Source organism: Volvox carteri (assembly GCF_000143455.1).
Source record: "Volvox carteri f. nagariensis unplaced genomic scaffold VOLCAscaffold_19, whole genome shotgun sequence".
NCBI lineage: Eukaryota > Viridiplantae > Chlorophyta > Chlorophyceae > Chlamydomonadales > Volvocaceae > Volvox > Volvox carteri.
In genome coordinates, this window is record NW_003307562.1 from 1,192,728 (window position 1) to 1,217,736 (window position 25,009).

Consider the following 25,009-nt stretch of genomic DNA (forward strand, 5'->3'; position numbering starts at 1 on the left):
TGGGAATGGCATGGGAATGGCATGGGAATGGCATGCATGCACATTATTATTGCAAAGGTTAACCTTTTACCTCCCCGTAACCCCCTGAGGATCGCTATACATGTAACCTGTGTTGCGATGACGTGTGCAGGTGACCTTTAAAGGTAACACGGCACCTCAAGGCGGCGCCGCATACTTCGAGGCATGCGGGGCGATAATGCAAAACACCACATTCGAGGACAACAACGCCACGCTTCATGGGGTATGTGTAGCTCCAGTAGTAGTGTGCTTATGTCAGAGTTGATTGATGACGTCTTGCCGGCATGATGATGCATTTCTGCAAGTATTCTGTCAGTCACGTGGAAATTGTAAACCTCAATTCACAGCGCGGTCGAACCCGACGGCGCGGGAACACCCTTTAGAGGACCTCAACTTCCAGAATTTTTTTTACCTGCTCATATATATTAGCGCAGGTAAAATTTCTGGAAATTGAGGTCCTCCAAAAAGGGTGTTTCCCTACTACTCAACCAACTATTCAATGATTGCATCGGGTGGATTCGCAATCGGCAGGGTAAGCGTGCTTTCGATCGACTTGAATGCCAGAAATTATCAAAATGTACAAAGGGTACCTGCGAGCAATTGAAATAAGTGTAGATAGGCCGGGTGGAGGCTCCAGTTACCGCGAGGCAATCCACTAGACCTGGACACCTAACGCCTCACAGCAGCGACCTAATGTAGCTACGAAACCCGAAAGACACTCTAGAACACCGGAGCGACCTCCTTAACTGGCATTACATGCCGTACCAACCCGCATAACCAACTCTTCTGAGGAAACCTGGTTTTTCTAATGATATCGTTACGTATACTCTCAGAAAACCTTCAGTTCCATTGGTATACATTTCATCATGGACTTGCTTTACTTGGTCTATTTGCCTATCCACTTTGGTTCCGTACATATGCATGCAGGGTGCACTTGTGGTAAGCCAGCTTAGCCAGCAGGAGCTACTTACCATAAATATAGTGAATGCCACTTTTAAGGGCAACACTGCTGCTAACGGGAACGGCGGAGCCTTAAAGGTGAGGTACTGCGTCACTTCATACACACTGGTACTGGTACACATGTCAGGCACTACTGGTAGAGCACGTACTCATGCATCCGGAGGTTCCAGGATGGCGACCCGTCAGGTTCGAAAAATCGTTCCGATGTTGGAAGGTAAAAAGTGTCCCTAGTCGATGGATGGTGGTGATCTGAGTAAAGTTGACCTGCGAGCTGACCAGGAATGCAGATGAGCCGCCGTCGATCTGGCAGATTCCGTTGGATGCCGGTGGTGGGTGCTGAACCTGAGCAATCCACTGAGAAGTTGGCTACGGTGACTAGATGAGGGTGCCCCAAAGTACCGGGGAAGGCAGGGTCTGACGGATAGCGGCCGCAGGGTGAAGATATGACTCCCCTGTCCCACACAGCACACTGGTGCTGGTACGACTTCGATTTACTCATCAGCAGTGTACCAATACCAGTGCCGGGCTGCACGCCATGCCGCGTTCTCATGCACACTACCGTGATATATCTACTTCTACTTAGCTAAATAAATGGAACCTGCATTTGACATTCTGTATCGCTCATGTCCTCATTAAAACGCATGCATGACACCGGTCAGAGCTGTAGTAATGATAGGTGTTGGGGGCTTTCATTCTGCGGTTTTATACGGAAGAAACCTGTGTCGACAAGGCCTGCAGTGCATGCACCATCGTTGTTTTAACACTACCAATAAATAGTTCCCAGCTCGGAGGAGCCGTGTGCGTAATGATTGTACGGGGACTTCTATTGTCCAGCAGCTAGCTGATAGAGGATAGTGGGCCAGCCATCTTTCTTGCGCCGGTACTGTCTGTGCTTCTGCACTGCGTGCAGGCGTTTATGGCCATTGTCACAGCCACGGATGTCGCCTTCATCGGCAACGAGGCTCGGGGAGCAGTAAGTTCATTCTCAGCTCTGTGTGCTTACTCCAATAGGGACAATAAAATTAATGTCTGTGCCCGCACGCGTCCCTTAGGTTGATTGGAACCGACGTTCATTTACTTTCCATAACCGTACCGCGTGCGAGCATCACCGCTGACGCATCGCAAAACGTTGGCTGGCGGATCAATGCCGGGCGAGGCTCGACACACCCACCCGCCCGGACGCCGGCCTCGGAGGCCGCCTTCCGGTTGATGACCCAGCCAGCAGCAGGGCCCCTTACTTCCGTATATCTGTCAGCCAAATCTTGCATTTTAAGGATTTCCTGTCTGCACCAAATACACCCTCGCGCTGTAGGGCACGTCCCGCGACCCACATAGCTAACCAATGTTTGTAACCTTACTCGTGCCCTGTGCATGTCAACCTGCTGCGCGCGGGGTCCGTACCGTCGCCAGGGTGGCGCTGTGTACCTGGAGGTGGGTTGGTTGTGTGAGCGCGCTTTTATCTGTTGGAGCATTAATCCTAAGCCGGCCATGGGTGGCCCGTTACAACTCGCAGACCTCCGTCGGGACACAGATAGAAGGGAGCAAGCTTGCCTAGCCATGCATGTACCTGCTTGTAATGGAAACCCACGACCTGACAGAGGGACCAACTACTCAAAGCCTACAAATAAAGGAGTCGTTTTAGTCGGTGTCGATCTTGATTCGGACGTCGTAGGTTCGTTGAGCACGCACAACCGTAGTTGCCTATACTATAACAGGATTTTAGTAGCTGGCCGCTGAAAAGATGCATCTTTTGAAAAGTTGCATATGCTGGGAGATCTCCTTAGCGCGTGTTTATAGACGATGTGTGTGCTTAACAGTGCCATACTACAGCAACTACATAATACAGGGTGGAAAAGAGCTGGATTAGGGCATGGTGTACCGTATCTTATTTGCCCAGACATCGGAGTACGTAATTACGTCTTGCGGAAAAATGTACTTTTGAGTTCGAAAATGCGCACCTAGCTGGGCTCTTGCGGAAAAAATGTACTTTTGTATTCGAAAAGTACATTTTTTTCGGCAAGAGCCCAGCTAGGTGCGCATTTAATTACCATGGACAGTCGCTGAGGCTACCTACTGAAAGATAGCTGGCAGTAGTAGTTTTTTCGTATATGCGCATACATACGTTATGTAAACATACATAGATGGGCTTCACCCACCGTTGCAATCCACGGCAACTTTCTTGGTAAGGATCTCTACCTTGCTTGGAGATGCCACGAAAACCGGCTTACCTGTTGCTGCACGTACGTAAGAAATAATGACGGATGGCGCTATCTATCTATCTTTCTATTTATGCATAAATAGATATGTATCTATTCGCTGGCTTCCTGCGCCGGTATCTGCCCACCCGTCTGCCCGATACGTACTCTGGATGGCAGACATGATAACCACCCTGTACTGCTGTACATATGTTTTGCACATCAGGAAGCATTCTGGGCACCGGAAAGTCAGGAGACACCACAAGCTAAGGTAATAGTAGTGAGATGCGCGCGTATTGTATGTGGGTGTGTACGTTCACGCGATGTGTGAAACCATGCCAATCGTAAACGTGCTATAGACTGGTTGCTATAGACTGCTTGGTTGCCATCATGTTATGAAAACAACAGTAACGGCAGGCAGCAGGATGGACCTTACTTGCATTCGGGTTGCGGTTTGAACCTGGATTACATTCGACAATCGGCGTGTCGTTTACAGCGAAACCGTTTTTGTTGGCCCCTAGAAAGGAGGACATAGTAAACTTGCCCATAGCTAGCAAGTCGCCGCAGTTTGGTATGGTGTAAAACATTTTGTCGACACTTAACGGTATCCAATTCCTCACTGACAACCTATCGTGTGGCATTATTATCCAAGCGAGTCGCCGGACCTATGCGGGCAGGCGTGATGACCATTCCTCCTCTGTGCTTTTTACCACATGATGTAGCTCGTCCAAGCAGCTTTCAGTCATTGTCAATTCCTCAACAACACCGCTGCCGGCCTGGGAGGTGCCATCTACCACTCATCGTCCGCCCTGGGGCTTAGTAACTGCAGTTTTCTTGGCAATGCTGCGGACAGCAGCGGGACCGACAGCGGGGCAGTCCGAGGGCCAGTCAGCGGAGATAGATGGTCGTCAAACTCGGGGGGAGCCATCTATGCCCTGCGTTGCAAGGATCGCATGTTGCTTAGCGCTAGTGAACTGGGGCACAACCGCGCGAACGAAAGGGGCGGCGCAGTAGCGTTGCTGACGTGCGGCATGACTGCGGAAGGTTCCTCCTTTTACAACAACACGGCGAAGCTTGGGGGCGGAGCCGTTGCGGCGGGCCTTAAGACGGTCGACGATAACGCCACAGTAAGTGGGGCCTCGGACTTGGGCAGTCCACGAGACAAACAATGGTACGCACGGTCCAATCATCCACAACTTTGCACAGTCTTGCTTGGGCGATTTGGGGCGATTTGGCGCGACTTTGACAGGCCGTGACAGATAGTAGTCCGTCCGCTTTTTAGGATGCAGGTACGTAAACAGCTGCAGGCAGGAGGAGCTCCTCCGTTAGTGCATAACCAGCAGGAGGTTGTTGCTGCATGTACGTTGCCACTGCTGCCAGTACGTTGCTTACTGCTCAGTAAGCAGCAAGGCCATCAGCTGTAGTAGCTGGCCGCTGAAAAGGCCTCAAGATGCGGGCAGAGCGCCTTAGCGCGTATTTACAGACAATATGCGTGCCGTACTATATCTACAGCTACTGCGTAAGCCATCAACAGGGCCGTGCGTAAGCTAGCTCACCAACCCAACGCAGGGCGTTCCGCTCCTCCTGAAAAGCAGCAACTTGACAGGAAACACAGCCGTGATGGAAGCTGGTGGCTCGGTCTTCATAGAGAGTTTGCCACTGACAGTAGAGCACAGCCGGCTGGAGTACAACACGGCTAACCAGCAGGGAGGCGCTGTGTACATGGGGCCCTCTTCTTTGCTGATCGTTTCCGGAACCATCATGCGAGCCAATCAGGCCGGTGTGACTGGAGGTGCTGTACATGCCCAGGGCGCTCCAACTGGCCAGGTGTGTTCTTGCATGGTGCACGTCTTCACAATGTGGTGCGAACATGAAGCTCCGCTTCATGTAGGAATTTCCGTCACATTCGGCAATGCATGGTATGGACACCGACACGACCCGCTCATACGCTGGGGAAACCAGAACTCCCCTTAGATAGATGTTACCTTAGATGTATTGACAAATAGCACGCCCCTGGTCGTCTGCTGCCGTGATTGCACCCTGCCCATACAGCCGGTGGCTGTCCTTCAGGGCCTCCAGGCGTGGGAGAACCGGGCGCGGACTGCCGGTGGCGCATTGTGGCTGTCGGGCTGGAAGCTGCAGCTTAGCGCCTTGGAGGTTTCTGACAATGGGGTTAGTACAGCGACAGTTGCCGGTACTGGCAATGTCGGGGGAGCCATGTACGTGGCCAACTGCATTGGCGACGCGTCCATAAGCAATGTAAGTCCATTCACAACTTGAACAGACATACGGATGATGACGGAGAATTTACAAGTGCTAAAGGTGTATGCGTGTGCTCATGCATGCCGTGTAGCTTGCGTGCGTTCTCGTTGATCTCGGCTGATGACGCGTGTGCATGCGTTTCATGGATGGCCAATCAGAGAGAAAATTGTTTAGGACACGCAGCGATAGCGCAACGGAACAGATGCGCATTACAGATAAATTTTCCACTGGCAATTCAGTAGGTGTGCAGATAGGTTCGGCTCATCAGTCGGCGGTACATTACTCACGGGTGCGTGGTGTACGGCATGTGACGTGTGTCATATGTCGTTGCGATACCGTGTTGATGGAGGAAATAGTGTCGATTTGGGCCTTTGTGTCATTCGGTCAGACGTTCACCTGCATTGCATAGAATAATGGCCATGTGTTGTATCACGACTTTTTTCGGAAAAGAACCGGTCGGTGGATCTCAAGATCCCGTGATACCAGGATACTACAGCATGCATGCATGTGTGTCATTTGATCTTGTTTTTTATTGTTCTGTGGTCCAGGCTAGCTACTTCGGGAATGTTGCATTTCAAGGTGGGGCCCTGTACGTGGAGCTTTGCGGCATGCAGATCAAGAACTCAACATTCGGGAACAACAACGCCACAGGGGGAGATGCGGTGAGGTTGAGAGCTTCAGGCGTTCACGTATTTACGAGCAGTGGGATGATGTTAGCGCAGCGCATATAAGCTTCTTAAGAGCTTGCTCGACCGTAGGCTCCGCTGGCCATGTAGCAGGAGGTATAAGTGACTACATTACTACATACTAATAATGCACGCTCCCCAGCTAGTTGGTTATCTGCTCTCTCCAACACATGACACGATGTGCTGCCTAATGTACGCTTACTTTTATTATTAGGCACGAACGGGCCACCTCAGCTTGCCTTACGCAAAACCTGCCAGGCTGCTGGCGCAGGGAAGGCCGCCCCGCGCCTTATATATATTATTTATTGTTACTCAAATGGAACAGTAGGAGATAATCAGAAGGTAACCGGTGTTTCCATATAAGTGCCGACAAAAGTACAGCATGATACCGCAAGTTTATACAGCTGTGGCGGAAGGTGAGCATTACTGAAGTTATAATTCACGACCAGCTGGCCAGCTGGCCCGCTGGCTCTACTCTTCACGAGTCTGGAGCGCACTGTAACAACCACACACACACGGTGAAGCAACTTAGCCAATCAGGCAGGCATGCCTCAAGCTAGCGTGCGTCGAAGGTGATGTGTGAACTATAACCCGCCGCCTGCTTTGCACGTACGTAATACATCAACTTTATTGTACTGTTCAGGGCGCCATCGCAGCCGTTGGCACCGACGATACCGACACCTCATCAGCCAACAAGACCTTTTCTTGGGAGTTGACCACTTCTACATTTTACAGCAACCGAGCCGGAGGTCGTGCTGGAGCCCTTAAGGTGTATTGGTGATTACTGGCTAGTGTATGTTGTGTATGCGTATGGGACTAGGCGGGGTCATACGGCATGCATACATGGGAGGCTCGTGGCCGTGCCGGGAAATTGCGAGCAACAGCACATACATACTCACCGTATAAAACGAGGACATGCCAGCACGCGATATTTAAACAAGGGACCGTGTAGCGACCGGCCTCAAGGCGACGATTGAGCAATACATTTCATGTTCTGCAACTCCTGTACTTTACCTGTCATGCCTAGCTTGCTGTATTTTAAACGGTGCAGTGGCTGGGCTTTATTTCATTAACGGTCTTGCCTTGCCTTACAAAGGTTATATTACAACAAACCCGATAGAAAGACCTCATAGAAATGTTTGCAAGCGATAAGCGATGCATGCCAAATTTGAGAGGTACGGTCCCCTGGAGCGTTGGTAAAGACGGGCTACAGCTCGTATTGGGGGTAGAGGTGGGCTACAATTCAGTAACTTGCGTCTAGAGGTGCACTACTGTTCAATAACTCGCGTCTGTGCTTAGGTGCATCCTCTATTTGTGATCAGGTGTCTTCTTAATGTAAGGTCATACATGAAGATGCGCATGCCTGTTTGCAGAGCGGGCATGCAGACAGCGTTAATAATTGCTCGAGTACCCACCTGTCTAATCCTTAGGAGCTATTTTGTACCAGCCCATTACACAAGTTGATTTGCTCTTCACTTTCTCGCTTGATTGTGTTGTGCATATGCAGGCATACCACATCACCCTTTTCGTCAACGAGACGCACTTCCTGGACAATAGTGCAGAGCTGGAGGTAAATATACCTGCTTACTAGAGAAAAAATGCGCGCACAGCTTGTGGTATCAATGCCGTTAGAGCTCAGATCCCGTATTGTTTAATCTCATGTGTTATAGCACTTGGCACGGCGGCCTTCCCCGCGTGGAGCATCATCACAGGATATGTACGGAAAATGCATAGTGGTCAGCGATGTAAGTTAGGCCCTTAGGAGGGAAGGAAGTAGTTACAAAGAAATGCATGCGTCCCTTTTGGCACGATGGTTCATCCGCCTGTCGCCCGCCGGGGTAGCAAACCCTCTGCATTATGCGTGTGTTACACCTCGGTTGTGTTGAGAAGTGTTGGAATGAGCCCATACGAGCCAGAGGCCCAAGAGCGTAAGAGCCTAAAGAGCCACAAGTTAGGATGTGCCTGAGACGGATGCGTGCAGAATGAGGTAAAGGCCGGAGACGGAATATCTACGAACACACGGTACCCACCCCACCTCCTCTTGGGCACCGGCACACCTTCCCATGCGTATAACCGTCAACATCCCACAGGCGTTTGCCCTCACGCGCGGCAGCAGCAGATCGATAGGCTATGTATTTTATCTCTTTTAATGGAGATGCATGGCGGTCCTCTCTTCTTCATGCCCCCTTTCATCTCGCCCTCATATTGGTCACATTATCGCTATCTTGCATCTGTCGTCCGTCCGCGACAATACGACACCCTGTACATGTGATGCATGCATGCAGGGGGGAGCTGTACACCTGCAGGTGTGTACGTAATTAGCCACATAGCCAGAATGGCTCCAGCCACGTACATGCTTATTAATGTCCGGTCCAGTACGACTGTGGCTCCGGTCCATACGTCTTTATAGGAATCGTTCCCGCGACCTGCTGTGGCAAGCAAGGAAGCGCACGTAGCTAGGCATTCTTGGCGCATCCACATCGTTTGTATCATAGCTAGGGATGTGTTGTTTTTCGTACGGCTTCCTAGTAATCCTCCTAGTCAGTCAAGTCGGCGCGGCGTGTTACTAGAAGTACCCGGTTTGCCGTATTGCTTTTGATGTAATAATCTGGCGGAGTCCTTGCCACGCCCTGTATGTGCTTGCATCTTACTCTGACAACTGGTAAATTACCTACCTATCAGATCGTGCCGCCGCCGAGCAAGGAAGGTGGCGATGGGCAGCTGGTCCAGAAAGCGGTAAGGAATGATCAAGTGCAGGAGTTCTTTGTTTGTGCTAACTCCTTTTGCATAGTGGCCTATACGCTCCTTTAGGTTTCTGCCGCTTGAATAGGCAGGGTGTAGACAGACGGACACAAGGCTGCTGGTGCTGCATGATGCACCTCGCTGCTAGCCTAGCTAGTACATGCACATGTAAAAGAGTCGCGAAACCTCTTATTAAATAACATAAATGGTTCCCATCAGCTGGCACATGTCATAAGCTGTATTGCGGATCATATTGTGCTTTAGCCCCTGCACCTTGCGTGTCTATACATAAAAACATACGCACCCTAGCCACATTCTGGCAACGCATAGCATGCATGGCAATCACGTTGACCATCACTCCAGCCTGCATGTTTGGCAGCATTATGCACACACAAATGTAACTTGAATGCATTGGGGTGTGTATGTACTCCAGCAGCCATAGATCCCACACGCCCCCCCTTTCCCCGCAGAGCTTATTTGACAGCTGCAATTTCGGTCGCAATAACGCCAGCAACTCCGGTGGGGCGATGTACCACGAGACATCTGCCGTACACCTGAGCAATTGCAAGTTCTACGACAATAGCGCCGGAATTGGGAGCACGACCGCGTCGAATGCTGGCGTGGTGCGTACGCACGTGCGCGCAGCATGGGCGGGTCGCTAAACCTCATTCATGCTGCTAGCTACCAAGAGAATGTTTGTAGTAGGCTAAGAGCCCGTCGGCCAAGCGCCTGGTGGATTGCATGTACCGGTAACTGTTGAACTGAATGAACACATGACGTAGTTCGCTACATGTCTTGCAATTTCGTTTTGCAAGATAGGCCGCTGTACCGTCGACCGACGGCATTGCATTGGCCGCATAGTTTCACTCGCGCTTGTATTGGATCCAATAAAGCATGCATCCAGGATGAGCAGTGACCCGTACACATCAGCACACATCAGCACAATGAATCAGGCTGTATGCGCACATACGTGCAGGCCCAGGGCATTTCCACGGCTGGCGGGGGCATCTTCGCGGCCAGTTGCACCGGCATTATGGAAATACGAAATTGCGAGTTGCTCCGAAACCAGGCAGATGGGATGGGTGGCGGTATGTCGCTGCTTACCTGCGAGACGATGATGGAGAGCTCGACCTTGACCGGCAATGTGGGGAAACTGTCAGGCGGCGGCGTGGCCGCTGGGCATCAAGCCACGACCTCAAAGCCGCAGGTGCGCTACAGAAGTTGTTTTCCCCTTAGTTGGACGACCTTTCGATGCCGTACAAAGTAGCGTTAGTGATGAGAAGATGGGCAGAGACACGCAGCGCACGCGGATTTCCAACAGCGACTGCGGGGCCCGGCCCCTGAATATCATGGCGGCATGCTTTGCGCGTTGTAGTAGCTGTGCATGCACCGAAAAGACCTCCCCATATGCTAAACGTGCGCTTTGTCTACCAGCGCGTGTATGTGTTTGCGGTGTGTGTCGCATTGTGCGATAATCACGACGTGCGTGTATCTGTTGTCTACGTATCTCGTTATCATAAAGTTGTGCAGCTCGATTTCGGGGTATGTGAATCGCTTGCTTGCAGGGGCCGCTGTTTTCCATGCAGCATTGCAACCTCACGGGCAACAAAGGCGTGAAGCAAGACGGCGGCGCCGTGCACACAGCTGGTGTGCCATTTCTCTTACACGATTCCCGTTTCCTCAACAACTCAGCGCATCGACAGGGAGGCGCGCTATTCAGCTTTGCAGCACCCCTGGTTCTTCTAACCGAAAGCACATTTGCCGGTAACATCGTTGACCTATCGGGCGGGGCAGCCCTGTTTGCGAGCCCAAAGGTTCTGCAGGTAGGTTCATCAGCTAACGCGTATAATATTTATTTATTATTTGCCCTTTCCTTGCGCGTAGGCCTATATGTCTAGCATAAATGCCTGCTCTATTCCGGCCGCGGCGATCCGCATATACACGAGGACGGCTGGTCCATATCCTAGTGCACCGAGTGCAAATGCAACCGATGCGCCTCGCTTTGCGCTTCGCGCGTATTCATTATTTTCGGGTATATATGCGGCATTTTTCTGCAACCACTTGATCGATTCACATGTTGGCTATGATTTGCCATTCGACGGATGTATCTGCGTCTTCGTCTGTAAAATGCCGTGGTGTTTATAAACCATTTATTTTACCGCCATTTTTTTTCAGGTCAAGAGCACAGCTATGGTTGAGAATACGGCTGGGCTCTCCGGGGGCGGGCTGGCGCTCGTGAATGCGTATTGCTCCCATTTTGAAGGCTTGAGCTTTGCTGCCAATGCGGCGGCACAGGGAGGAGGGATTCACGTCGTCATGACCGAGTTCACTAGGAGCCCGGCTGGCGACGGCCTGGACTGTCTGGGAGATTTCACGGCGCTGCTGGGAGGTAACTGGACTGAACACCTTTCCAACGCATCGCGAACCGTCATCGAGACGAAGGTAAGTAATGTAATCGGAAGGAACGGCAGCTATGAAGGTGATACCGAGAGCGATATATTGTGCATTTACACGACATGCATATATGACTGGCAATCGACCTAGCAGCAGCAGATTATTATATCGTATTTCACAAGGTGGGTAAGGTAGGCACGCAGACATTCAAGCCACAGAAGTAGGATCCAACAATTTAGCCTAAAGCCCGCCATGAACCTATGCGTGCGTCTAGATAGTGTGCAAACCGGTACGTACTGCGCGGGTTACCTTATCGCATACCTCAGGGCCCTGCTGGATTCGATGTAAATGCTTTCTACTGATGTGCGGAAAGATACTTTTGCTTGTGTGGTCGTTACACGGACCGAACTCCGTGCATGGACAGAACGAATCGCTTGGTTTAATCCTGCCGCTATTGTTTGACTCCTTCGTTTGTGCTCGGTGGCCGCTACTTCTCACCTTAGAAGGATGATTTGGTGTTGGTAGCGACGAATATCTCAGCTATTGGCAACCTTGCACGGTTAGACCAAGGCGGCGTGGTGCTCTTCGAGGCGATTCGTGGGTCCGTCCTCTTAGACAGCTTCACCGCACGTGCAAATCGTGCGGGCAACGCCGGCGGAGCGATTGCGGTCTCAAACAGTCTAATTGATGGCACCACAGTCTACCTGTCCTCCAGCGATCTCCAAAGCAACGCAGCGGTGGAGCGTGGTGGAGCCCTCGCACTTGATGGCGCCTCTACCCATCAACAGGTACATTGCCGTCTTGTCCAGCAATAAATCCTGCATGCATGTTCCGCATGTTGCTTTGTGGACTTACCCCCTGTGCTGATTACACCTTTCTGTAATTGTAGTAGTAGGTATTACAGCGAGTGTTAAGCACAGCAAAGCGCCACGGACCCCCGCACGGGTCCTATTTCTGCTGCCACCATACACTGGTTTATGAGTGTCGATCACTTTCAAACAGCGAGCCCCAGACCACAAAGGAATACCCCGGCAGGGTGGTAGGGGGCCATCGGGCCACAAGGGACCGCCGTGCTCTGCACTGCATTGCAATACTGGGAAACAGAATAGACGGAAAACGCATGCCTTGAACAGCAATACAGCCCACCCCGAGTCTTGAGAGACTCCGTATGGGATGTCCTCACCGCCACGCACTGAAGAGGAAAGCAGCCTGAAGGGCCCCCAAGAAGCAGCAGATGAGTCCGGCACATGCTGTTTATGTGCCGTGCGTCCTTCCCAAGGACTTTCTTCACGGCTAGATAGCTATCTAGCTTGTAATAATGAGCCTTCCAGCAGAATTGAGCCGCGCCAAGGGCTTCTGTCGCAGGCATTAATGCATTAACACAGAAACAACCATGCTTCGGTCCGGGTTCCTGTACGGTTGTATGTATTCACGATGTGCGCTGTGCATACCAAGCAATAATATGTGTCGTGCTTGCTGCAGGTGCTGCTCGTCACTGCCTGACTTTGCCTGATGAGCTTTCCTAGGGATACGTTTGCCAGACCTTTGAAGCTTCAAGCTAACAAGTCGTCAGTGGCTCTGTATCCAGTCCACGCATAAACGTTGAAACCATCTATGTGTGCATGAGAACGTGCACGTGGTGTATGTATGCCTAAGCCCAACGAATGGAATGATGCCGGTACAGGTTGTTGCAATAAACACCACACTGAACTCCAACACCGCGGGCCTGGGAGGAGCTGTGAGCTTGCAGCAGCTGGCGTCAGTCGCGTTGCACGGCTGTATCTTGGAGGGCAACGTCGCGGACGGTGGCGGGGCCACTGGGGAGGGTAGCGGCGGGTCTGTGCACGCGTATGCATGCAAGTTGCTGCTGGTAAGCGGCTGGCCTGGAACTGCAAGTTGCGCAATGCAATTTAGCACATTGCACACTCCGCGTAGTATTACGAAAAGGACTTGCGGAAACTGCCACTTGCAGCGCTCCAAAATATCTTGGCAGCGGGAACTTTTCCTCTTTCGTACAGCAGCACGCTTTGGGGTTCGTTGCAACTCTCCAGATAGCTTTTCATACCCTCCTCCTGTCTCTCTATCCTTTGCTCTAACCCCCTGCATGCGCCATTGGCATCCAATGACTGAGGACGTTATAAAATTTATCAAAAATTATGTCTAAATATGAATGCCTGTGAGATGTAGATTGCGTGGTGCTTGCGTGCGAAAGATGAAGTATCTAGGTTGTTGTAACTTAGCAAAGCTGTACCTGCTGCGTGTGGCTTGGCTGCCAAGAGGCAGATAGAGGCCAGGCACGCAGCGGAGTCGGATGGATAGGAAGATTCCCAGAGTATGAGCATACCGTTGTGATCATAACCTGCACTCTTACACAGGCGAGCGAGACAAGGATTGAGGCTTCGGTCGCCAGCGAAGGTTACGGCGGTGGTATCTACACGGAGGGCTGTGATTTGGTCATGCTTTCAAAAGTTCGTCTGACAGGTAACAACGCGTCAGCAATTGGCGGCGCAGCGTTTCTTTCCGGTTCCAGCAACGTGAACGCCGCCGCATCCTTGGCGTTCGTCTCGGGAGGCCGAATGGACGGCAACACTGCCGGCGGGGTTGACGGCGGCGGTGGCACCAGCAGGAACAAAGCCGCTTTCCTTCGAACGGGTTCTGCAGGTTTGTAACATGCATTGATGTATGTACTGTATAACTGTTATCTGTTTAAGGTATTTTACGCACTAAAATACGTGTCTGTAGCAAAGGATATTTATACCTAGGTGGCGCTAGCAGGCAGGTAGCTGGGGGTTAAGCTCGCCCCGGCACCGGGTTAAGCTCGCCCCGACATCGTATATGACATACGGACACAACAAATAGCATTGACGAATAACAGTTTGGATTGGGATACATGCATGAAGCTGGTTTGGTGCTTTCGCGCACGGGTTAGGTCCGTAACACAGTGCGTTAAGATTTATGGATGTAGATTTGGACCGGCCGGGCATTGGTTGTTGATAGCTCTCACTTCCGCCGTTCTTCGGTCATTGACACGCCCGCCAACTTCTCCAAACCAACTTACGTTCTCAGGTGCTCTGTATCTGGGAGGCAGCATGACGTTCCTGGTAGACCAAACTCTTTTCGACGGCAATATAGCCGACGCTCAAGGAGGTGCAGTGGGCATCGATCTCGACTGCCCGCAGGTGGTTAACGCAACTTCACTGGTTCCCGCTTCCCGCTTCCTGTTTTTTTAATATTATTATTGTTATCCATGTCACGGGGTTAAAATAATAGCGTATTTCATGGAGGGAATGCCACGTAATGCTTGCTCGGATGTGTAGCACGCCTGGTGCAATTTCGGGGAAGACGGGGTGCACTGTGTTGAGACTAGTAACATGGACCATTACCATACGCCTCGTACTGCGTAGAATGGGGCCATATTTTTACTCATGGCCCTTAGCATAGCATTCACTACCTTCCTCGATGTTTCGAAGTAACGAGTAACCTCACCATGGTCGCTCACCTCGACACCTGCGACGGCGGTGACTTTTTCGGATTCAACACCCACCATCAGGATCTGCCAGCTCAAGGGTCCATTCCTGATCGGCTCGCAGGTCACTAGAATCGGATCTGTTCCTGTTTAACGGCTTGGGGTTGCATCCGACCTATTACGGTTTACCGGGATTCGATCTTCCTGCATCTTGGCATGCTTGCTGTGCCCGGAATAACTAATGTGCATAGTTCATGGAGCTGTTGTTGCGTTCATTTTTTACCTGCTCGCGCCCGTGGCTGCTTGATCCTCAGGCGCCCGACGCGTATTCGGCGACCGGCAACTGGTCATCTTCTGTCAACGCGTCCTCCTGGCTGCCACAGCAACGGTTATCACAGCTGAGTTATGGCTTCTTGGAGCTACCAGCTGCCGCTAATTTGACACTTCAGGTATATGAAACGTCTTCATGTGAAATCTCTGTTACTTGGTCATCGTGATAGAACAGGGCTGGGTGTTGCCTGTACGTTGCTTCTTGAGGTGCGTGTTTTTTGTAGCCACTTCAGTACACTATTATTGAAATATTATTAAATATTTAAGAATTATCTAAATATTGTAATAACATTTCCCATGTGGGGTACTCATCATGGTGCATCCTTCCTGACAGCGAGCATGTCCGGTCTGCGCTACCTTCTCGCAGGCCATGCAACAAGCTGCTCGCCGGAGCAATTCGTTCAGCTGCTGGACTGCAATTCTCAAGGAGCCACGACTTTGGGGCAATACAGCTGGGGTACGTCGGTTCATGGCTGGCATGTGCGCTCCGGTATAGCTCCGGTATATATTATATACTGCATGTTGGTCCAGTTGGTCCAGGTTTTCAAGTAATTTAGTAATTGCTGCTTTCACTTCTTTGTGTTGTGAACAGGACTACTAATGTATTTTCTGTTAGGCCATCAAGGGGATGACGTCGTTAGCTACGTAGTGGTCATCATGCATGGCGCGTATTATCTTTACGATAATCTCCAACTCCCGGGGCTACTTTCATAATTATTATGTATTTGCGCTGGATTGCATGCACAGGGTAGCGGTGGTGCTGTGTTCTCCAGCTCTCCATACACACTGGCCATGATTTGTGGCAGCAACTGGACTGTTTCGCCGACGCCAGGAGCATCCACAGACCAACAGCTGGCAGGTCTGGTCACCACAACCACATCAAGAGTGGCCTCGTCTTCCAGCAGCCTCGATGTCGTTAACGTCGACACAGGCCAGGTCGAACTGCTGCAGGACAGCGACAACTGGGACATCAGTACGACAGCGCCGTACATGGGTTTACTGCCGAAGGCCGACACCGGCACGGATTCCTGCTTCTGGAGGCCGCAAATCTCGGTGACGGCTGCGGGGGACAGCGAGGAGGGGACCTTACCAAACCGCGCACGCTTGGGCTACGGTGATGCTGTCGCCACAGCGCCGAAGGTCGTCGTGCTTGTCGCCATAGGAGAGGGTGAACCGGCGATGACCTACGTTAGAAACAGGCTAGGCGTGCTAGGAGATGCGCTAAAAAATGCTTCGGCGTCTAGTGAGAACGGGACTTCACTCATGGCGGTTGGCAGCGGCAGCAGCGGCGCCGGCAGCGACACCAGCAGGCCATCTAGCCAAGGGCCTTGGTGGCCACTGTGGATGAGTCGTGCTGTGCTGGAGCTCCGTAGTCGAAGGGCATCGCAGTGTTGGCCGGGGCAGGAGTGCCGGTTGATCATGCCTACTAACGTCGCTATGGGCCTGAACATTTCGATCTTCGATGCGATTAAACAAGTCGTTAACGGTAAGGACGGGCGCGCGCGTAGAACAAATACTGTACATACTAGCCTAAAAGCTCCCCTCGCTACCAGCCAACCTACGCCTGTAATATTTCTGATCGTCTTTAGATCGTTTAGCCCTGTTTTATTAGATAAAATCCGTACATTCTAATATACCAGGGCGCGATTTGTAGACGATTTTCAACATTTATATTGAAGACGTAGCTGTTTTTCATTGAGGCTACTTTTAACTGCCGCTCTGCGAGTGACTATATGATTTATGTTATTGCCCTGTAACGCCACGTGCATGTCCGTATTCAGATACGGGAGATTTGAAACCCGTGGTTCGTGCGACCATTGCATCTTCCGATCCCAGCCGCCGCGCGGACCTACTCGGTAATCCACTGGCACAGGTACGCTTGCCGTTGAGCTAGATTAGCTACCCTTGCCACGGCGGCTCGCTCGTCTTGCTTGTAATGCATGGCGCGCTCACTAGGCAAGGCCACCCCAGGGCTGAATCCAAGCCGCGTGTAGCACTACTAACTGTTGGGGAAAATGTGATCTATACTGACATGACACTATTGCATGTGGGCAGTGATTTTTTTTTCGTTTAGGATGGGTCTCAATTTATTCCAACCTAAGTAACGAAGTTGCTAGGGTTGTCGTAATTTATTCCTTAATTGTGAGGCGCTGGGGGGGGGCTCCCCTCCAGACCCCCCGATAAATTACAACCCCCCTTGTAAACCAAGAGTCACGCACTGAGTACAAGCGCCTTTATCAGGAAAATTTAAGGCTTATCTTGCTGTTTTGGTGTCTGTTCGACGTTCGAGTCATTGCCTTGTGCGTGTTTGGCTATGTGAGGACCGGTCATACATGCTGCTATGCCGTGTTGACTCACGGGCTTGACCTTCTTACGGCCCCTCATACTTATTCTGTGATTGCAAATACTAAGTTCTGCACACTACGAAGCAATCTGGCAGCAGTGGACGTTTTTGGCTGGAGGAATCAAAATGTACGGGTCGGCCTCAATTTGTTCCTTTTTCCCAAAGGCCAAAATGCCGATTTATTCCTTTTAAGTAAAAAGCTGCATGTGGGACTCTTCCGTCCAAAACAGTAGCTAATTTCTTACCCCGATCGTGCACTTTCTCGGTTGAGCACTTTGTGCGTGTTGTCGCGTGTGTGTATCGATATGAGCTGCGTCATTGTGCTGGTGGAGGACATGTGGCCAGGGGGTTGCGCTGTCGGCATGTTGAACATGTGCGGAACGGCGATCCATTTATTTCCCGCTTTATTTACCTGACCTTCGCTTTTTGGGGACCTGCGGTGATGCGTTCGAGAGACGGGTACAGATAGGTGCATGACTGCTCAATGTTCATGCGGATCCTGCTGGCTGGTGGGCGTTGTCTAAATACATCTTTCGCCCATACATTCCGGGCTTCACAATTTTACTGACAGTTCACAATTGTGCAATAACGACAACTGGAACCAGGTGGACAGCGGTTCAGCGTCACTGGAGGCTGTTCGTGTACACGCGCGCAAGGGGAACTACACGTTGACGCTTGCGGTGGACGTGAACATCGACTTCCAGGTGACTGATTACATCGAGCGCGGATCATCTAGCTCCCAGCAGCCATTATGCAGCCATGTATAGATCCAATTGATGGGAAGGTGGTGAGCTGTGCTGATCAGGGTCGGCTCTTCTACCCCGCACAATGCGTCAAACTTTGTTCGTTCGAACGAACAGAATTCTGCACGTGGACGCATGCATGCATATGCTGCCCAATCATGTCGCTTCCATATATTATGGAAGCCGGCCCAGGCCCTCTGTAGTAGCTGGTCGCTGGAAAAGCCTTTCATTAAGATGCTGACAGAGCGCCTCAGCGAGTATTTATAGACGATGGGTGTACCGTACCGTACTACAACTACAAAACCCTCTTATCTGTAAACGTCAGCACCACACCGGCCCCAAATCGCTTGTTTGCCTGCTCCACTTTTCGTCGTTCCAACCACGCACGGACAGCAAGGTTTCGTCACATATATACACTCATGCAGTATAACCGTACTGCCCTATTGCTTTGAGCCGTACATGCAGCCTCGCTCCCTCTCCTTTTTCATGCCCTTGCCATCATCTGCTGATTAGAGATTCGTCTATAGCCTGTTTTGCTGGGTCATCGGGTCATCTATTAGGCAAGCCGTCGATGTACAGACGAACACATACAAACACCACCCACCTGCTGCCTATTGCTGCGAACGCCCTCTGTCCAGGTGACTCCGCTCATAATCAACGTGACTGTTCCACCCTGTTCCTTTGGGGAGCTGCCACTCGACAATGGATACGTATGCTCTAAGTAAGTTCCATGATTAGTGTGGATGGTGCTGCTACTCGCACATGCGAGCATGCATCCGTAGCTAGGTAGCTTTTGCGGTATTATGGAACACCCATTATCATTGCCGGCCCAGCTCCGATATATACATTACACATGTAATGGGCGACTAATCGTCGCGGTTGCATGGCATGCACTGCAGAGATATTCAGGTTACACCGAGGCCGACAACAAAAGTAACGCCCACTCATGCATGCATGCTAGTTGGATATCCGTTCTCGTTTTCGCTACACCACCTGACCTGCTTTTTACCGCGGGCTCCGTTCACCGATGACCTTGCTTGTTCGCGCAGGTGCCCTGTCGATACCTTCACCTTAAGGGTCGACAATGATGATAGTTACAACGGTCGGAGCAAGCCTGCAGACGAAAATTGTGCGGCATGTCCATACCATGCGAAATGTACGGGCGGCGCAGTACTGGTTCCGGAGCAGGGCTACTGGCACAGCGCGGCCAACTCCACAATTATCCATCAGTGCCCAAACATGGACGCCTGCAGGTGGGAGCGCATTCCATAACTGCACGCACACGCACACACGCGCACACACGCACACGCACACGCGCACACGCGCACACGCGCACATGCACACACGCGCACGCACGCACACGCGCACACGCACACGCACGCACACGTGCACACGTGCTACGCTGTTGTGTGTAGCGATGCATGGGTAGATGCACGCAATCCCGCTGCCAGCTTTGTTGTCCCTTCAGCCTCAACTATTTCGTATGAAGCACGTGCCTCTTGCGCATGCAGGAATGACGACGACGACGCCAACAATGAGCTCTTGCGTTGCCAAGAGCGTTGGTATGCCTATTTTGGCGAGGCAAGCAGGTTCTCTTCATTGCTGCGCGATCCGACAGGGGGGACCTCCCTGGTGGGCATTTACCTGGACCTTTACCGGTAAGTAGGTATGTATGTACACATGTGCGTGTTACACCTCCTGGAGTTGCGTTACCACCTTCCGAAGGTGTAACCCCGGGGGGGGGCCATAGGAGCCCTGATGAGGGGCCCGAGGGCCAGTAGCCTAGGGCTGTTCGAAGTAGATGACATAACAAACGCTTAAGGGTCTGTTATCCTAGCACGCAGCACAAGAAAAGGGTAGGTCGAACTAATAAAACTACAAAGACAGGTATATACCGCATATGTGCTGCACCAGTGCGCCTGTTATTTCTAACCCTCACATATGTGTGCTTTGGTATTCACGCAAGGCAGTGCAAATATGTGTGCATGGCTCGCTTCTGCGGCCAGCTGCACGGCAATTGCGCCTTTTACGTAGTGTTTGTTATGAATGAGCTGATAATTATCCTTTTTACATGTATGCCTAAGTTCGGGCGCGTGCATGTGCTCCGGTACGGATATGCGTCTATGTGTACGGATGTGCTTTTTGTAACACCAGGCAACACCTCCTAGCAATTCGCACCAATGTAATACCAGGCAAAGAGTACTCAGGGAGATGCCACGGGAGCTGAACCCTTCCTTCTTACACCTTTGGTGTACGCAGGAAAGTGGCGGCCGTGCCGAACAATACATATAATGGGTCACTCTACACACCGCTTTCACCTGAGGGCATTTTCGATGGCTTCCTGCTCGACTGTGCACTGTGGGGCGTGCGTAGCGACGATCTCCTGAGCTATATGCAGAAGCAATGCTCCGAGGTACGAAGGAATGACTGCATGCACTGGCTGCCACGTGTGAGCTGCCATGCATGCTGCCGTACCGTTTGGCTGCCGTAGACTATTTTTAGCAAGATCGTACACGAAGCAGGTGGAACACTGCTTGCATGACGTCCACACATAATGAGTTGTCCCACTTTATGGCGGGTATGTCTACCACACCCGCCTGAGCTGAACATTAGCTGATGCAGCACCTGTTTTTGCTAATATTGCCTGTACACCCACACCCACCCCCACACACACGCAAGTATCTATCTATTCATACGTGCATGATCTTAACACCGTTGGCAAGCACTTCCAGTATATCCAGTGTTTGTTGCAGGGATATTCTGGCAGGCTTTGCGCAACGTGTGTTAGCTCGGCAACGGGTGGCAGGCACTACGCCCTTCTCTCAGACTTGACGTGCAGCCCGTGTTTCAGCAAGGTGGCGAGCGCATTTATTGGTCTTGCCTTCTTCGTCGGCAACACGGCTTGGCTAGGTAGGTGGAAAATGACGCCGAGGGAACTTAGAGTGGGCTTGGACCGTATTAGTGCAAAGCGTGTGAACCACATCATCCGGTTGCCTGTTAACCGAGGATGAATTCCGTGTACGGCACTATGTAGTACACACTGTTCAGTTACAGCCCATGTAGCTTTAGCGCGTCTGCCTGGACCAGACCAATCTAGCTCTTACAAGTTAAGGCATGAATGGATCTTCTTGTGCATCCCTCTTTAAGTCTGTCACACCCATGTGTGCAGGATTCTCCGTCCTCATGACCTTCATGACGGATTACACACTTCCTAACGAGGAGGGTCTGCCGGCAGCAGATTTGCTCAAAGTACGTGTGATTATTGAGAACATGAGAACGAGTCCCGCCATTGATTTTCTCCATCCCAAGATTAGCCCGTCGTTTTAGTCGTTCGTCCACGCTATTTTGTGGCAAGCAAACGTTAATGGATTAACACTATCCGCTGCATGCATGCGGTATTATGTATGATGTTGTTACAGGGTGGTTGTTACAGCTTCACCCGCGGCCCCCTTTCCCGAGGCAGTTCCCTGCTCTCCCCTGCGAGAGGGGCACCCTAATCCATTCAACCCATCTGACTTCAGGATGTATTCGTTGGGTTCAGCAACTCACCACCAGCATCCAACCAAACCACCTAGCGGATTAACGGCGCCACAACTTAGTTCCTGGTCAGCTCGCAAATTGCTATAATCACGTCCTACACCGTCCACAAGATGGGGGGCCACCTCCCAATTCAACACCCCTCACACACCGAGGGGTCGGCAGGCGGATTACGACATGCATTATGTATATATGCGCGGTGCTTGGCTTGCTTGGCGATGCATGGCTGTGCATGCAGTCCACATCATGTTGCGGTTTGTTAGTTTGGACGAATCCAAAACGTTTTGGGGGGTACGTGTATGGTTTGCTCCGTCGCGCAAATCGTTTGTTTCCGCCAAGAAGACACACACGCTTGCTACCTGTCGACTCACCTGCATTTGCCCCGTGTATATGCCTTGCCCATCAATACTACTGGTGTTACAGGTGCTGATCGTGCACTATCAGGTATGTCCTGTATATGTTATATATATTATGTATGTGTACATTCTTCTGGCCAGCCAGTTTGCTATAGCTAGTTTGCAGCTAAGAGCAGATAGGTCCTCGTTGTCGCTTGCAAGCACATGGCATGCGCTTCATATCGGTCCTTGTCTTCATCTGGCCTCTACCTGCTCATATGGCTTCGGCTCGTATGGGCCCATGTAGTAGCTGGCGGCTGAAAATGCCTCTATAGGTGCTGGCGGAACGCCTTAGCGCGTATTTATTCACACATACACATACACACAACTACCGCTGTGTGACCCTTGCTGACAAGGCATCCGGAGGTACAGACTCTGTGTCGAACAGAAGGGACCAGTGGCCCCTCACGCCCCTCCCCTTAAGGGAATATGCTTCGTCCGTCATGGACCAACGGTTGGGGCTGGGCAGCGCAGCCCGTGGCCAGCGGCAAGATTGTGATAATACACACATATCGTGTGCCATACTATCTACAGCTACTACAGCGCGTTACACCTTTGGAGAGCAATGCAACTCAAGGTGTAAGACGCACGCACATATTGGCATGCAGACATCGATGGCTCATATGTATTTTGCGTCTGCACGCACGCTCCTTAGGATAGCAACAGATCAGAAGCAGGAAACCACCAGATGCACCAGATGCACCAAGGGCTATCCAGCAGGTGCTGTGGATAGCGCTACCCACAGCAGCACTACTGCTAGCACTACTCCACTAGTACTGCTAGCCTGCCTGTTGCTTACCACATGAATGGGTGTAAATGTTTGCCAGGCAATCTATATCCATTATCGTACATGCTTCATGCTATATATGCGTGACGACTTGTTTGCCCAACTTGCTTTCCCAAACGATAAGCCTTACCAGCCAAGCGATGATGACCCAAGTGCTTGCGTGCTTGTCTCCAGGCGTGTTCATTTGCCACGCGTGAACAAGTAATGAAATCTATAAGCAACCCTGCTTGATGAGCAAGTCGTAAATTTTCGCTGGTATTCATACTCTTGTATCAAATCGTGGTTCCATGTTTGTGAGCGGGCAGACGGATAGCACCGGCCGGCAACTATCTATAGCATACCGCATAAGGACTGTGTAGCAGCTGACCGCTGAAAAGGTCTCTCGAGTTGCTGGTGGTCGCGCTCTGCGCGCATTTATAGCGCCGTACTGTGTCCCGGCTGCTACAGACTGTTACGCACGCATAATAGCCTTCCGGGTGGATTGATTACCCTGCCTGAATACAGTGATTACGTTTCCCAGGGTGTTACAGTAGGTCAGCCACGGTTTTTTCCCTTGTTTGCTTTTGTCTTCGCAGTTCTTCCTTATTGTGACCCGCATCAATATTAACTGGCCAAACTCGATTGTCGGACTCCAAGCTGTGGTGGGTAGCATCACCGGCAGCGTCAAGCAAGTGTACTCGCCAAGCTGTCTCTGGCCCGGTGCTGACTCAGCCACCCAGGCGACGATCCAGGTGCTAGCTGGCCTTCTTATGCCCATCTTTTCCGTCATCATGGTCATGTTCCTTTGGACCCTGAGGTGAGGGCAAGGCAAAAAGATAGGTACATGCACAGGTAGATATATATCATGTTCCAAAACCGCTGCGTGCGTGCTTGCTGCCGCAGGCATTGCGCGTAATTATCCTACCGCGATGGACCAAGAGGCTCAAACAAAAACTGGCTGAGTGATAAACACCACGTTTGTGCAATAGCCTGATGCAAAGCGCGCGAAAGCTGCCCCCCCACCGAGACACAATGAAACAGATTACGCAGGAATGTAAGAAAACATATACACACATGAACAGATAGCCTGCTAGTAGTACACTGTAGATGCTGTAGATGCTGTAGATTATTCTGGCAGAATAATCTAATAACCAACCACGACTATGCCTTTCGTGTTTAGTTTTAAGCAGCAGCTCAGAAGCTGACACAGCCTGCATGACACGCATTAAAACTTTATATGGGTGCATGTGTATATACGCAGCTTTTTGTGACCTTGCGTGTGTAACAAATTATACATGCGTGCATGCACGCACATCGTTCTGCAGAAGTGCATGGGACTCCTCTACAGCAGCCTCGCCAAGAAACGGCCCATGGAAGCCACCGTCTTTCAAATATTTTATCATCTACAGATCATACCCTGGTATAATAGAAAGGGACGTTAAATTCATATCGAAATACGAGGGCGCAATCTATAGGCGACCAAACATTTCACGGATGGCGGGCCCCACCACCTCGCGCGCGTGTGCAAAGCGAATTTATGCTGGCCATACGTGTGTACATATATGTGTATGTGCATGTTTATTTGTATGTTCGTGTGCTGCAGGTACATGTATTGGAATCAAAAAGGTTTGTACACACCTCGCTCCAGCAGCCTGCCTCGCACTCAGTCTCAGGCTCTCTCCGGCTTCTCCGGCAGGCCCTCCGGTGTGGGACCCTCCAGCTTGCCTGATGCCCCCAGCTGTCTAACGCTTGCAGCTTCCTTGCCTACATACGGTAGCGGCAACGGCCCCATTGTGAGGGCTTCTATGTCAAGGCGTGGCAGCTCTGCTTATCTGCGCCCCAACGCTTCTGTGGTGCCGGGCCGTAGCCCACCAGAGGCAGGCTCATTGCCACGAGCTGACACCACCACGAGCTGCGGTGTGTCATCGGTTGGAACGTTGAGATACATCAGTAGCTTCGGATCATTGTCGCCACTGGCAGCCGCGGCCATCGTGGCCAGGGTTGATACAACGTCGCCTATGGTCGGCATCATGTTGAACGATGATGATACACGTGAGGTGGAGGATGCTTGCGCTGCTCCAGAAGCTGCTGGAAACAACTCATCAGATGGCACAAGGAGCCAGCCCGCTTCTGCAGAGCTCCAAGACGGCACTGCTGCAAAAAACCCGGCC

At 51.4% G+C, this 25,009-nt stretch overlaps 1 protein-coding gene across 1 annotated transcript; it reads left to right on the forward strand.

The window, feature by feature from the left end:
* Positions 1-517: 517 nt before the first annotated feature.
* VOLCADRAFT_117619 (uncharacterized protein) lies at positions 518-23,754 on the forward strand (the record flags this gene model as incomplete). The annotated part of the gene is made up of 33 exons (XM_002950502.1): positions 518-550; positions 946-1,056; positions 1,889-1,951; positions 2,389-2,409; positions 3,896-4,300; positions 4,743-5,000; positions 5,226-5,432; positions 5,984-6,097; positions 7,629-7,691; positions 8,407-8,427; positions 9,334-9,486; positions 9,840-10,070; positions 10,450-10,686; positions 11,039-11,305; positions 11,761-12,045; positions 12,942-13,127; positions 13,633-13,918; positions 14,324-14,436; positions 15,421-15,510; positions 15,801-16,539; positions 16,835-16,926; positions 18,003-18,101; positions 18,779-18,861; positions 19,190-19,393; positions 19,652-19,798; positions 20,400-20,553; positions 20,632-20,662; positions 20,967-21,050; positions 21,310-21,389; positions 22,101-22,121; positions 23,435-23,530; positions 23,591-23,655; positions 23,742-23,754. 33 exons carry the CDS (start codon positions 518-520, stop codon positions 23,752-23,754), a joined length of 5,052 nt encoding a protein of 1,683 aa, XP_002950548.1.
* Between the last annotated feature and the right edge of the window lie 1,255 nt (positions 23,755-25,009).